This window comes from Typopeltis vanoorti, chromosome 14 (assembly GCF_054136105.1).
Source record: "Typopeltis vanoorti isolate ZY-2024b chromosome 14, IOZ_Tvanoo_1.0, whole genome shotgun sequence".
Lineage (NCBI taxonomy): Eukaryota > Metazoa > Arthropoda > Arachnida > Uropygi > Thelyphonidae > Typopeltis > Typopeltis vanoorti.
In genome coordinates this window covers 87,311,423-87,326,381 of record NC_143562.1, presented here as the reverse complement: position 1 = coordinate 87,326,381, position 14,959 = coordinate 87,311,423, and the positions used below count along the sequence as shown (strand labels likewise).

The 14,959-nt window shown below is 36.0% G+C and overlaps 1 protein-coding gene across 1 annotated transcript in view; it reads right to left on the bottom strand.

Moving 5' to 3' along the window:
- LOC150099731 (death-associated protein kinase 1-like) overlaps nucleotides 1-14,959 on the bottom strand; it is a 504,639-nt gene that overhangs the window by 144,806 nt on the left and 344,874 nt on the right. Inside the window, exon 16 of the mRNA XM_090403485.1 lies at nucleotides 2,125-2,223. Coding sequence (XP_090259611.1) covers nucleotides 2,125-2,223 — 99 coding nt within the window. The remainder of the gene's footprint in view (nucleotides 1-2,124; nucleotides 2,224-14,959) is intronic.

The following is a 14,959-nucleotide window of genomic DNA, read 5'->3' as shown; positions in this document are numbered from 1 at the left end:
GTCCCATTGGAAAAAGCTTTGATCAGACTACATCTGGATTTCTGTGCTCAAATCTGGTCACCAGGATTTGAAGGGATGAAGTAACCTTCTAAAGGGTGAAGAGATATATAACAAAAATGATATCAGGACTGTAAAATGTTGATTATGAGGACAGACTGCAGAGTTTGATGGACAGAAGGCAAAGGGGGAATATGATCAAAACATTTAAGCTGCTGAAGGGTTATCACTGTATTAACACTAAAATTTTTCATACGGCAGAATGAGGGAGAGGGAAAGAAGCAAGAGCAAGGGTCCATCCCTGAAAGTTGCAAAAGGAGATGGTGAGTAAAATGGTAAGATATAAGTTTGCATGGCGAGTGGTGGGAGCATTGCCTGAGAGGGTAGTGAACATGCAGGCAGTGGACGAGTTTAAGAGTGGTATGACAGACTTTGTGTTGACCTCCCACAATGAGTGTTGCGACTCCATGGAGGTCAGGAAAATAATAATATAATCTGATATTGCCATAAGTAACTGATTTCATACCAAGCACAAGTACTACTGATTTCTCGCTCTCCTTCAATTGATCCAGACATGGCAGATCACTAATCAGTCTACAATTATCAATTCCAGACATTTTTATTATATGAAGATTGCATCTGTGTAGCCATTCCCCACATCAAAATGACATGATCACTCTTCCCAGTTGGTGGAATCATAGTGATATCTTCTGTTATTACCGTACAATATGATATTATTAAATTCATTCCCATTTGCTTCAATTTATGTAATAATGTTCCATACAGTATATATTATGCTATCAAATGGCTTTGGAGAGTTCAGCAATATCACAGCGTAGCCATTTCCTTTATCCAACAAATTGTTACTTTATTACTGAAAATGAATCAATTACCAGGAACTATCATTCACAAAGCTGTGCTTACCCTAAAAGTATGATATTCCTATCCATCCTTTTTAAATTCTGCCATTAACCAACTTTTCAATATTTAAATCATCAATCTTGAGATCACGAATAATTTATAATTGACTAACTTGCAACTTCTGCCTTGAGGACCCTACAAGGACAGAGACTTGAATTAAGCAGCATGGTCAGGAACACTACCAATTCTCTTGCACTTCTGCAAGATTCTCTGACTAAATTCAATTGCTGTTGTAATAGATATGGTATGAAGGTCAGCAATAAAAAGACAAAGACAATGAAAATAGGCAGAATCATTGAAAATGTCAACTGTGTTGTGAATGGAGAACCTGTGGAACAAGTAAAACATTTCAGCTACTTAGGCACGATTTTTACTGAAGATGGTAAATTAAATATAGAAATAGACAACAGAATCAGCAAAGCTGGTATGGTGGGAAGTCAATTGAATAAATTCATATGGAATAAGAGAGAAATTAGTTGGAACACTAAATTAGCTGTATACAAGACAGTGTTCAAACCAGTTTTAACTTATGGATCTGAGAGCTGGGTCAGAAGTAAAACACTTGACCAAAGACTAGAGACCGCAGATATGAGAGTCCTGAGAAAGATTAGAGGCGTGAACAGATGGCATCAATGGCAATATCATATTAAAAACGAGGATATTAGGAAAGAACTTGACATTGTCAGCATCCAGGAATGCATTAGCAGAGCTAATCTCAGGTGGTATGGTCACTTAAATAGAATGGGAGAGGAAAGATTAGCAAAACAAGTGTTCTCTGCCAGGTTGGCAGGAAAACGACCCAGAGGAAGACCAAGATATAGGTGGATTGATACGGTACAAAGTGCCTTAGATGATAGAAATATAAGATCTGATAATGTTGGAGTCTTGACAAGTAACAGACTGATTTGGAGGAAAATTGTAGATAGGAAGTTAGTAATGATGTAATTTTTTCATGAAGTACTGTCATATCCTGTACACCCCTTGAGGGTACAAGGCAGGAATTTGATGATGATGATGATGAATTGAAATGGATACTGAAAAGATAACATTTTACTGAAATGAAAAAAAAAATAATAAATGTTAGAAGCTAAAATCAAAAGTGTTTAAATTCTTGAAAATGTCAATAAAAGCACATCAGTATATGATTTATGAAAATCTGACTAAACTTAAGACATGATTAATACAAATATACATAATCATATATACATGATCAAGAATTTCTGTTTGACATCCTGCTTGTAACAACAATAGTGCAACTGCCACATGATGTCTTCTTAATGATAGATGAAGTGCTGTACATCCATTCTATAAAAGAATAATGAAACTGTATATATAGATCTATTTGTTGAAGCAACTAATTTATTAATTTAAGAGTAATAATTAAAAATATAAGTCAAATACATTAAATGCACATGTAGGTTTTTCTAAATGCATGTCTATGACATCCTTGTTGCTACCAATCACTATATCAGTAACTGCCATGCAGGATAACATCAATGAAATGCACATATGCAAATACAGTAGGCTCTTGATTTATTCCAAAATTAGGTTCCTTGAGATGACAGCATATAATATTGAATTGGCATAAATGAAACTGAATTATAAAGTATTTCAATAGGATGTGCTCCAGAAGGAGCACATCCCATTGAAATACTTATTAAAATTCTCTCGATTTGAGTTTGCTGCTTGATGTTAACAAGCCTTTGCAAGCTATGAAAATTTTGTCACCACTTCCTTTTATCTCCTGGAGCAAATCTTTTGCTTGAGCATAAAAAAAAACACTTTGGGAGAATGTTTGTTTAACTCATGAACTCACAAGGAGAGTAACTGTTCCAATTTTCCAATCACAGGCCTATGTGTATCTAAGAGTCATAGAAGTTTCACCGTCTTTTTAATTTTATCAGCATTTTTCATGATTGCTGTTACAGTGGATGGAGAGATATATTATTCTCTACATATGGTTGGACATGACTGTCCCATCCTCCATTCTTCTAATGACATCCAACTTTTCTTCTAATGTTATAAACTTTTTATTTTAAAGAACTATTAAAAAAAAAGCAAAAAAGTAAAGAATAAACCTTGAAATTGTAGCACAGTGATTATAAAATACAATACAGTAATCAAGTTCATAAACTGAGTTTTAAAATAAATTCACTGTAAAGTAAAGCAGCACTGTAATCCGAGACACAATATTTGGTCTGCCTAACTAGCCTTGGGAAGTGAGGTCACTCTTTTTTGCTGCTGCAGAATAGAATTTTTCAGAATTTTTGAAGTAAACTGAGGAAATTAACAGAATATTTTCAAACTGGTGGATATTTAAATCAATATACGTCCTACTATAGTTCAAATAACCCACAAAAGATAATTATTAAATTTCTCAGTAGGCTACTGATGCTTTTATTCATAAGAGTTTTCTATATTTTTATTTATTTATTTAAATTTCTTTATACACTGCTTAGAAAGAAACAACAGTTTACATCCTAGGCCACTTGTCAGTGGCCTAGGATGTAAACTGGGATCTTAAAGTACAGTAATACCCCAAAGTTATGTGATATGTGGGACCAACAAAAAGTGCATAAGTCGAATTTGCATAACTCGGGGTATAATTTTGCATGTAATTTATATATACAAACATACAAAATATTAGTTAATTGGGAAAGGTTTACAAAAACACCTATATTTTTAAGAAATGTAATCATAATTGTAGTTTTTCATACATAAAAAAAAAAAGAAAGTTATTTCGATGTCGATGGTTTCATAAAATCTAATAGATTCGTCTGACGGCATAATGTCTTTTTCTTGTCATGCAAAATTTCTTCATAGCAAGCCAAGGTTTTTTTATTCCTTGCCTTGTGGCTACAATTCGTTCCTCATCAGAATCTATGTCCTCCAAAATCTGTAAACCTTTATTTTATGATTCTTCTTACTGTGGATTCCTGTAAATCGAACTTCTTTGCTAGCTCACAAATCTTCATTCCGCTTTCAAAATTCATAATAATGTTGAGTTTTGTTTCCAAAGTCAATGTTTTTCTTTTCTTGCTAGCTGTAGAAGAATCGGACTTGCCTCTTTTGGACGACAATTATTATTTTTTATGTGATAAAATTTTTATCAAGAACATAACATTAAACAATCGCAAGGTTTGTAGACTATAAAAATCGTGTATGAATGGAGACCACGCGAAGCACGTCAGTGCTTGTTCATAGCATGTGCGACACTGGTGAATGCGGCCGACGCCGGAAAGATACGACTAGTGGTGAGGCGTGAAGTGGGACGGGAATACGTACATATAAGAAACTGCGTAACTCCGGATTCGCGTAAGTCGGGGTATGACTGTATTAGTGTTTCCCATATTTTGCGAAGTTTTATGCTACCATATTTCTTTAAATTAGGCCGATTTTTAAGAGTAGCAGAAGATATTAAAAACAGTCTTTCTCTTCTAAATTTACTGTGATGGAGCATGACGGTTTGCAAGTCTAGACTGACTATACATGACTGCAGATGTATTTCTTATGTTCTTCTATTTGAATGGTAGCTGATCTTCCTGTCTGTCCATAGTAGGCCACCAAGGAACTGAGAGGGGGAGGAAGTTTGGCTTTAGTGGAGCAGATAAGAGTAGTTAGTTTTAATTGGGGCTTGAAAGTGGTGCAAAAATTGCATTTAAGATTCTGGACATATTTTCTGATGTGCCTCGGACATAGAGGATGGTGATAGCATTACTAAAATCTTTCTGAAGAGAAGGACGTGGATTGAGATATTGACTATTTTTTTGATATTTGTGAGAACCATCGCCACTGGATAGAAAAGCATGGAGTATATGATTGAGTTCTGTTGCAAGAGTGGTGTCATTGGAACAAAAGTTATAAGCTCTATGGGTTAGTGTTTTTATGACACCATATTGTTCAGAGGGGGAAGCGATAGGAAAGTTTGTGAATGTCTGCCTGTGTGAGTGGATTTCCTATGTTTAGAAAGGTCAGACTATTATTAGTTTCCTTTTTCAATGTAAATTGAATTCTAGGGTGAAGACTATTGAGTTGACATAAAAAAATATCTAATGTCTGGACCACGAGACCAAATAGAAAAGACATCATCTACATATCTTAACTAGATATGTTTGACAGGCGCTGAGTCAAGGGCTTGTTTTAAAAATCTTCCATAAAAAAATTGGCAGGGGGGGATGTGAGAGGGGGAGACCCCCATACAGGTACCTTCTGTTTATAAATTTTTTTCTTCGAAAAGAAATAACTGTAATGGATAGAAAAGGGAAAAAAGCCAATGATATGAAGGGAGAAAATTTTTTTTTAAATGAACAAGGTGTCATTTAAGTGAATGTTAAAACTAACAAGGATATTAGTATTATTAACAATTATATTTTCAATGGAGTTTTTAATATGGAAAGAATTTTTTATGTATGATGTGGTACGATCAGTAAAAGGGGAAAAGAAATTTCGCTAACTGTTTGATAATTTATAGCAGGAAGAATCAGTGGTATCTACTATGGATCATGGGGGGGGGGGGGACTGGGAGACTGAGTTTATGAATCTTAAGCAAGCCATATGACACAGAAGGGTTTGAGTTTTTTTTGCGATATCAGAACTCCAAAAGAAACTTTTTTGAGAAGGCTTCTTAATTTCTTGATTTGCAATTTTGTGGGATCATAATCTAAAGGTCTGAAGGTGGAGCAGTCTCTAAGAATGATATCCATTTTCTTATTATATTCACTGGTGTTGAGGATAACTATAGCACTTCTCTTGTCAGATCTAGTGATGACTATACTGTTATCTTTATGTAGTTTATTGAGGGCAATGAGCTGATTTCTTTTGGGAGGCAAAGATCTAGACAGTGAACTAGTGATGTAAAACCTAATGTTATTAGCTATCTCAGAAGGCTAAGTTAAGGACTCTAGACTTTTGTCAATATGTTTCAGTTAGTTTTGTGCTGCCTTGTGTGTGTGTGTGTGTGTGTGTGTGTGTGTTATAAGTCTCATTTTGTACTCCCTGACGATGTCTCTGTAACTGAGATGAAATACTGGAAGCATTAAATACTATTTTTAATAGTTACGAATGTTGTTTCACTCCATTAAACTTTTATCATGAAGTCCTGGACTGTTTGCGGAGCAGATGTTCCTTGACTTCAACCAACACTCCAGTTCATCCCACAGATGTTCAACAGGATTGAGATCAGGGTTCTGTGAGGCCAGTCAAGTGAGTGAAGTTCATGTCTGCAAAACCAAGTAGTTACAGCAGCAGCAGCCTTATGACATGGTGCATTATCTTGCTGAAAGAGACAATGGTCAGTTCTGTAAAAACATCACAAAGTAGGAAGCATTGTCCAAAATGTTCAGATATCTCTTGGAGGTCAATGTTCATGGCACTACCGAGGTCTGAGGCCAAACCAGGCAAAAAACAGGACCATACGATCACACTGCCATTTCCAAATTTCATAGCTAGGGTTATGCACTGTGGTAAGAGGTGTTCACCAGACATTCCCACACCCACACCTATCCATCTGCTACAAACACAACTCATTACATGGCACGATGCACCTTGTCCATAGGGTATTCATTGACTTCTTCCCAAGCAGTATGTCAGTAGTCTAAGCAGCAAACTGACAAATATGCATTTCTTGATTGGTATGTTATATTGTGGAATGCCATTTTTTTTTTTTTTAATAGTAAAAATCTAAGTCTTTGTTCATAAAATTTTATGGTATATATTAATTTGGAAGCCATTATGAGAAAACTTTTTTTTTTATCCTCTACTAGTTTTTGTTCCTTGTGACATGCTTCTTCAAGTAGAAAAGTACAAAAATATGATATTATAATAAGATAAAATGAACATGCAAACATGGTAACAAAATTAACTGTTGGATAATTAAAATGAAAATCTGCATATAAGCTATGTCATTTATTTGTGTGATATTGTTAATAAAATCAATAAAAGCAACTGTATGCCATTTCAGTTTGTTGCCAGAGCAGTGGATGATCTTCACTTGTTATACAATTATACACAATTATGTATAAATCAATTTTTTGTGTTTCCATAAATTTAATTAAACCAATTAGAACATAGTTTCTTTTTCTCCTGAAAAAGGGTCATAAGAAACATGAAAATGATAATAAAAAAAATATATATATATATATATATATTCTTTCTTTTAGGGTTACACGGGGATCAGCACTCATATTTGTAGATTTAGGGACTCAAAAACACACATGTTGAACAGATTATTTTGTTAATTATAAATAAAATAAAACTTGACGTTTTGACCTCTATATTGAAGTCATCATCGGAAGAATACAACTGTATACAGATCCAAGCTACATGTTCTTGCTTTCTATACCAGTAAACTAAATCTACGTAGTTAATAAATCTTTTTTCTAGCCTGACCTCTAGTGATAGAAAAGAAAAACAAAAATAAAGAAATAAAGAAATAAAATTATAAAAAAATAAATAAATAAATTATATATATATATATATATTATAAATAGATAAATGCAACTACAATAAACTGTTAGAGTCCTCATGTATTAATATTCTGGATAGTTACAAAATGATTTCTTTCAGTTGCTATTGAATGTTCTAAACACTTCACCAGGTCGTCTTCTTGTAGTGGGAATTTTTCTAATGCTAGTTTAGGATGTTATACAGGTTGTAGATGGGTCCTCCACATTCTTGAAATGGTGAGGCCATCATTTTTGTTGAGATTTGGGTTGCGTTTGAGCATTTCACAAGACTGGCTGATAAAATACGAATGGAAACATCGTGTATACTAAATTCTAACAAAAAACTAAGCACCAACATAAACAAAACCAAAAATCTAGCCCTTAAATCCTTAAAAAATAACCAGGATATTATAATAACGAAAGCTGATAAAGGCAATTCCACCGTCCTGTTAGACTGTACGACATACATTGAAAAAAACGAACCAGTTAATATCGGACCATAACACCTACCAAAAGGTTAACTACAACCCCACAAAACGTAACAAAAAGAAAACAACTGAATTAATCAAATCCGTCCACACATGGCCCGAAGAAACGACAAAAAAATTAATACCTCAGTATGCCCGTGCGCCCAGAATTTATGGCCTGCCAAAAATACACAAATCTGGCACACCACTTCGCCCGATCGTTGAAGGAATTGACAGCCCAAATTATCACTTAGCAAAAAAATTAGCTGCCACACTCAAGGAATTGGTAGGTCAGTCCACTTCCTACATAAAAAATACACAACATTTCATCGGTAAAATCAAAAACATTACACTCACCGACCAAGATTTATTAGTCAGCTTTGACATAACTTCCCTTTTCACCAATGTCCCAATAAATGACACGATCTTGCTCCTACAGAACATATTTCCACATGACATCACGGCCCTTTTTGCCCACGTACTCCGCTCCGGATATTTCGTATGGCAAAACAATTTTTACCTTCAAAAAGAAGGTACAGCCATGGGCTCACCACTTTCTCCCCCAATAGCTAACTTTTATATGGAAGACTTTGAGCAACGTGCTCTAGAGACAGCATATCTAAAGCCCAAAATTTGGCTCAGATACGTCGACGATATTTTCGCCATTTGGCCCCATGGCCGCGAAGCTCTAAATACATTCCTTAGCCACCTAAACAAACAACACAAACGTATCCAATTCACTATTGAAATTGAAAAAAATGACTCTCTTCCTTTCCTAGACACACTTGTCACACGTCTTCCCTCTAGCTGTCTCTCCTTCTCAGTTTACCGCAAACCTACACACACAGGCCAGTATATACACAAAAATTCTTACCACCACCCAACACAAAAATTAGGTGTCATAAGCACCCTTAAACACAGAGCCTTAACTATTTGTTCGAATGAACAGGCTCTAAACCAAGAATACAAAATCATCAACCAAACATTTATCAAAAATGGATACAATAAAAAAACTATTCACAAGATCCTCCATAAAGATACCAGTAAGAACAAAAAAGATTTCAAGAATGCTATTGCCATTCCTTATGTTAGAGGCATTTCTGAAAAAATAGACAGAACACTTCGCAAATACAACATTAAAACCACCTTTAAACTCCCAAATAAGCTAAGACACCTACTCGGTTCCTCTAAAGATCCTCTTTCACACCTAGCACACCCAGGGGTATACAAAATACACTGCACATGTAACATACCATACATAGGGGAAACAGGGCGAACTATCCCAATCAGACAAGACGAACACAAACGACACATTAAATACCTCCACTTCGGTAAAACAGGCCTTTCTGACCATGCACTCCAAACATACCATAGAATTGACTGGAAAAATACCAAGTCCCTACACTGCACCAAAACCTGGTTTGAGAGAAAATTTAAAGAGTCTTGTGAAATGCTCAAACACAACCCAAATCTCAACAAAAATGATGGCCTCACCATTTCAAGAATGTGGAGGACCCATCTACAACCTGTATAACATAACGCTAATGTAAATAAACAGCGTGGGCGAGTTTCCGAAATGAAGGAGAGAGTGTTGTATGGTGACTCGTTATTAAGAGGAGTAATAGATGGGAGTGTAACTAAATCGTACTTACCGGGTGCGAAATTTAAGGATGTAAGTGAGAGCATTAGAGTGCAAAAACAGAGGGTGAAAGAAATAACAATTGTGGCTGGTACGAATGAATTGAAAGGTGATAAATTTTTTATGAGAGAGGACTTGAAAGTATTGTTAAAGGTAGCGAAAGAAAAGAGTGACAGAGTTAGAATGGTGAGTCTGTTACCGCGGTATGACAGAGAGGAGTTTAGAAGGAGGGCCATAATCGCAAATGATATTATGCACAGGTTATGCAGACGGTGTGGTGTGGAATTTGTGGACGTGTGGAATGAGTTTGATGGGCGAAAGGACTTATACAAGATGGATGGCCTGCATTTGAATGGACTTGGTGTGCGGAGACTGGAAAAAGTGTTGCTGAATGAAGTGAAAATGGATGTGCAGAACCAGGGAAACTAGAACTACCAAGGAGGGGGGGAAGTGGATATCCAGACATCAGTGAGACAGTTGAGTGTAAAAATGTATATAATGTACCTGAGCCAGCAATAAGGACAAAAAATGGGAATGGGATATTTAGAATAACGCATCAAGATAGGGGGGTGGGACAAAGGGAACACTGCAATTCATGTATACTAATGCCAGGAGTATTAGGAACAAGAAGGAAGAATTTTTGGCCTTGATTGGCTCATTTGAAAGGAGCTCATTTGAGGCTATTTGGTGTGAGATTGATACTGGCAGAATAAAATATACAGTTGGGTGCTGCTATAGACCAGGTGATGGAATAGATGGTGGAGATGGTATGCATAAACAAACTGATGAAATGAGTGGAAGGAGGGTAATTATTATGGGGGATTTCAACTATGGTAACATTGATTGGAAGGAGGAGAGGACACATGTGAGGAAGGAAATGGATTTTATTCAATTATTAAGGGATAACTATCTGAAACAGCATGTAATTGAAAATACTAGGGGTGTGAGAGTGCTTGACCTGGTAATAGTATCTGAGAATTTGACTGTAATGAATATGACCATGTTGCCACCTATTGGTGAGAGTGATCATAAGGTCTTGACCTGGGAGGTGGCTAAAGGTGTGAAATTTGTGATTAAGATAGGGTATATGTGGAATTACCGTGCTGGCAAGTATGACAAGCTTAGGAGATTGCTTGGATCAGTGCCATGGCATGTACAACTGCAAGGGCTGGACGTCGATAGAGCATGGGAAGTGATCAAAGAGCATTTACAGGAGGTTATGGCTGATTGTATACCTAAAGTCCGAATAGTGAAACAAGGAGGGGTTAAATGGATGAATAACACCATTAAGCTTGAGCTGCAAAAAAAGAAACAACTATGGAGGGAATTTAAAGAAAGGGGTGACCTGCAGGCACACGAACGGTATAAAGTACAGGCCAGAAGGGTAACGAGTGTGGTAAAAACAGCAAAAGCTGATTATGAAAGGAAACTAGCTATGCAAGCAAAAGAGAATCCCAAACAGTTCTTTCAATATGCTGCAAGCAAGAAAAAAACTGTACATGGCAAAATGATTTTAAGGAATGACGATGGTAAAGAGTTCACTGAACCAGTCGATATAGTGGAGTTACTGAGCGCACACTTTGCAAAAGTATATCATCCAGGTGGTGACGTTGAAAAAATGAAGGAACCATTAGTTTATATGGGAATTGTGATGAATGAAGTGGAGGTGAATAGTCTATTACAGAACCTTAATGTGAATACATCTGTGGGATTGGATGGTATACTGGCACGGGTCTTGCATGAAGCGGCTGATGAATTATCAGTGCCCTTGACCATGTTGTTTAATCTGAGTCTCAGGTCTGGCTTAGTCCCGAAGGCGTGGAAAGAGGGGAAAATAGTTTCACTGCATAAAGGAGGATCCAAGACTATGGTTGCAAATTACCGACCGATCAGCATATCAGGAGTCGTTGTCAAGGTCTTGGAGAAAGTAGTCAAGGGAAAAATACAGGAATGGATTGATGAAAATGAGATACTGTACAGAGGACAGCATGGCTTTGTGAAGGGTAGATCATGCCTCAGTAACTTGCTCAAGTTTTATAACAAGGTGATGGCTGAACTGGATAAGGGAAATGGGTTTACAGTGATACTGCTGGACCTGGCAAAGGCGTTTGACAGGATACCACATGGAATTCTAATCCGTAAACTACAACATATGGGAATGGATATAGGGTTGGTGAGATGGATAGCTGGGTGGTTGATGGAGAGATATCAAAGAGTAGTTTATTCAGGAGTAGAGTCCAAAAAACGGCCTGTGACTAGTGGTGTGCCACAGGGTTCTTGTTCTTGGACCACTGCTGTTTAATCTGTTCATTAACGATATAGGGAAGGATCTAAGTGGGACAGTTCATTTGTTCGCTGATGATGCAAAGTTGGGTAGGGCGATAGTGAATGCAGAAGATGTCAAAGTCTTGCAAGATGACTTAGATAGATTGGAGTTCTGGACTAAGGAGAATGGATGTCAATTTAATGTGACAAAATGTAAGGTTATGCATTTCGGAGTGAAAAGATTAGCAGCAGTATACCACATTGGTGGAACTGTACTCCAAGAGATTGATGAGGCCAGGGACTTGGGAGTGTTGGTGGATAGGGAGATGAAGTTTAGGGGGCACATTGCGAAAGTAGCTAAATCAGCTCAACTCACTTGGTTGTTGAAAAATACCTTGACGAGCAGAGAAAAACAAGTTATTGTACCTCTGTACCGAGCCCTGATAAGACCTCATCTCGACTACTGTGCCCAGATTTGGTCACCTCGGTTCCTTCTTGATGGGGAGGAGGTTGAGAGGATCCAGAGGCGAGTGACTAAGATGATAGCAGGTCTATGGAATGAACCATATGAGAACAGGTTGAAGATTTGTGGGTTGCAGAAACTAGTTGATAGGCGGAAAAGGGGAGACATGATTGAGACATTCAAATTGCTAAAAGGATTCTATAGGATTAATTCAGATGATATTTTTGATATCAGGACTGGTGGTGGGAGAACTAGGGGGCACCCATGGAAGCTGGGCAAGAGCGTGGTTAGCAGGGGTGCTAGAGCTGGGTTCTTTACTTTTAGAGTGGTAAATGAGTGGAATAAGCTGCCAGAGTCTGTTGTAGGTGCTATGACAGTGAGCGAGTTCAAGGCAAGGTATGATAGATACTGTGAGAATGTTGAACAGCTGCGTGAACATGATGTTTAGGGCCTCCCTCGATGAGTCTAAGGACTCCTGGAGTAGCCCGTGGTAATAATAATAATAACATCCTAAACTAGCATTAGAAAAATTCCCACTACAAGAAAACAACCTGGTGACCTGGTGAAGTGTTTAGAACATTCAATAGCAACTGAAAGAAATCATTTTGTAACTATCCAGAATATTAATACATGAGGACTCTAACAGTTTATTGTAGTTGCATTTATCTATTTATAATATATATATATATATATAATTTTTTTATTTTTATTTTTTTATTTATTTTTTTTTTTATAATTTTATTTCTTTATTTATTTATTTTTGTTTTTCTTTTCTATCACTAGAGGTCAGGCTAGAAAAAAGATTTATTAACTACGTAGATTTAGTTTACTGGTATAGAAAGCAAGAGCATGTAGCTTGGTTCTGTATACAGTTGTATTCTTCCGATGATGACTTCAATATAGAGGTCGAAACGTCAAGTTTTATATTATTTATAATTAACAAAATAATCTGTTCAACACGTGTGTTTTTGAGTCCCTAAATCTACAAATATGAGGGATATATATATATAATTTTCTTCTCTTTTATATGTGGTTGATTTAGGAATATGTACAAATTTATTGATTGCATGATGCATTCATAAATTATTAATGAGAAAAGCATCACAATTCACAATTGAATTAATACTAATTTATAAAGGAATTGAAAAATAGACTGTTCCAGACTGACCATTTATAGTCTACTTTTAGGAAGAATTAACACCTCACCTCATGGAGTGATTCAAATAGCTACCAAAAGCCACAATTAATTTATCCAAGAATAAATAACCAACAGTTTGAAACATATCTTTGTAATCACCTTTTTATGTAATGAAAGAATAGTAGAACACACCATAATTTGACCTATGTGGGCAAATATATATATATATATATATATTAGGGTTACCAAGTAATTTTATAAACTTGGTTATTTAAAAAAAAAAAACGAAAAAAAAACTTATTCACACACACACACACACACACACACACACACACACACACACACACACACACACACACACACACATTAACCTATAGAAAGGCGCATTTGACGCTATCTGATGTGAGATAGAGGCTAACAGGACAAAATAGTATATCTTCCCATAATGCATAACATTATACACACCCGAAAGGATGTATGCTTTACATTATGGGATACTAAGGTAGTTAATGTGAAGTCATTAGCCTCTACATACAAGTAGCCTAGTTGTGAAGATACATAATGTGTAACCTTTGTTTGCTTACACTTGGGTAAAGGATTAAAGGATTGGGTAAAATGCCAAGAAATATAATTTCTTGGCATTTTTAATTTAATTTACATTTAAACAGTTTGTATACTGAGTCAACTCTCAATATACAAACAGCCACTTAAAGAAAAATCACTCAGTAATAAACTTCTGAAATTTGTAATGTCAAGCATAGCACTACAGCATCAATTCCATACTGAAGGAAATTCAACATAGCAAACCTGCTATTATTATAAATTGTCTTTTTGGTTCATATAACTTTTCCCATAGTGAGAGTCGACTGACTGTATATGCCAACTATGAGCTACCCTCGAGTGATTAGATCAATCCATGTCCTTTGATATAGATACATTATGTGAATATTTTCATGATTTTTAATTCTCAAATGCAATTGTAAGCAGTTCTACAAGATGAATTCCATCTGCCATAACATCTAGTTTATTTTAAAAAGCAAATCTAAAAACTGTCTTCTTTCTTAGATCCCTTTCACTTTAACAACCAGATGTTACATCCTTAGTTCTTTGTTTACAGACATAACACCAATATATGGAGATACTGACTTCCTAGCCAAAAAGTTGGATACTGTTAAAATATTAATCCACCATGCTCACACCTTCTGTTCCACAGATGCATTATTACAAACAGTTTATCAAATTCATATTTCTTTCCAATATTTTGCATTCTTCCAATATTTTTTCTATTTTTTCTTTCCAATATTTTTGCATAGATAAAATAATACACTACAATCACTGTTTCTACTTTCTCCAGAAGACATTTGCAAACATAAAGGAAAGTCTCCTTTACTTAATGTTTACAATGCCTCAAAGAAGAATCAGACATCTTGCAATACAAAAGTTTGAAATTTGTTGGTTGCATTTTGCCTAACAATAAGACAAGTCAGATCCATGCAGTGATCTACTGCATGCCTTGCACATGCATCCTCTCATACTTTGGTCAAACAGGAAAGTCAATGTTGGTGCATTTTAAAGAATATCAAGATTGCATTATGTACTAAGAGTCTGATAAGTTCAGTCTGGCTC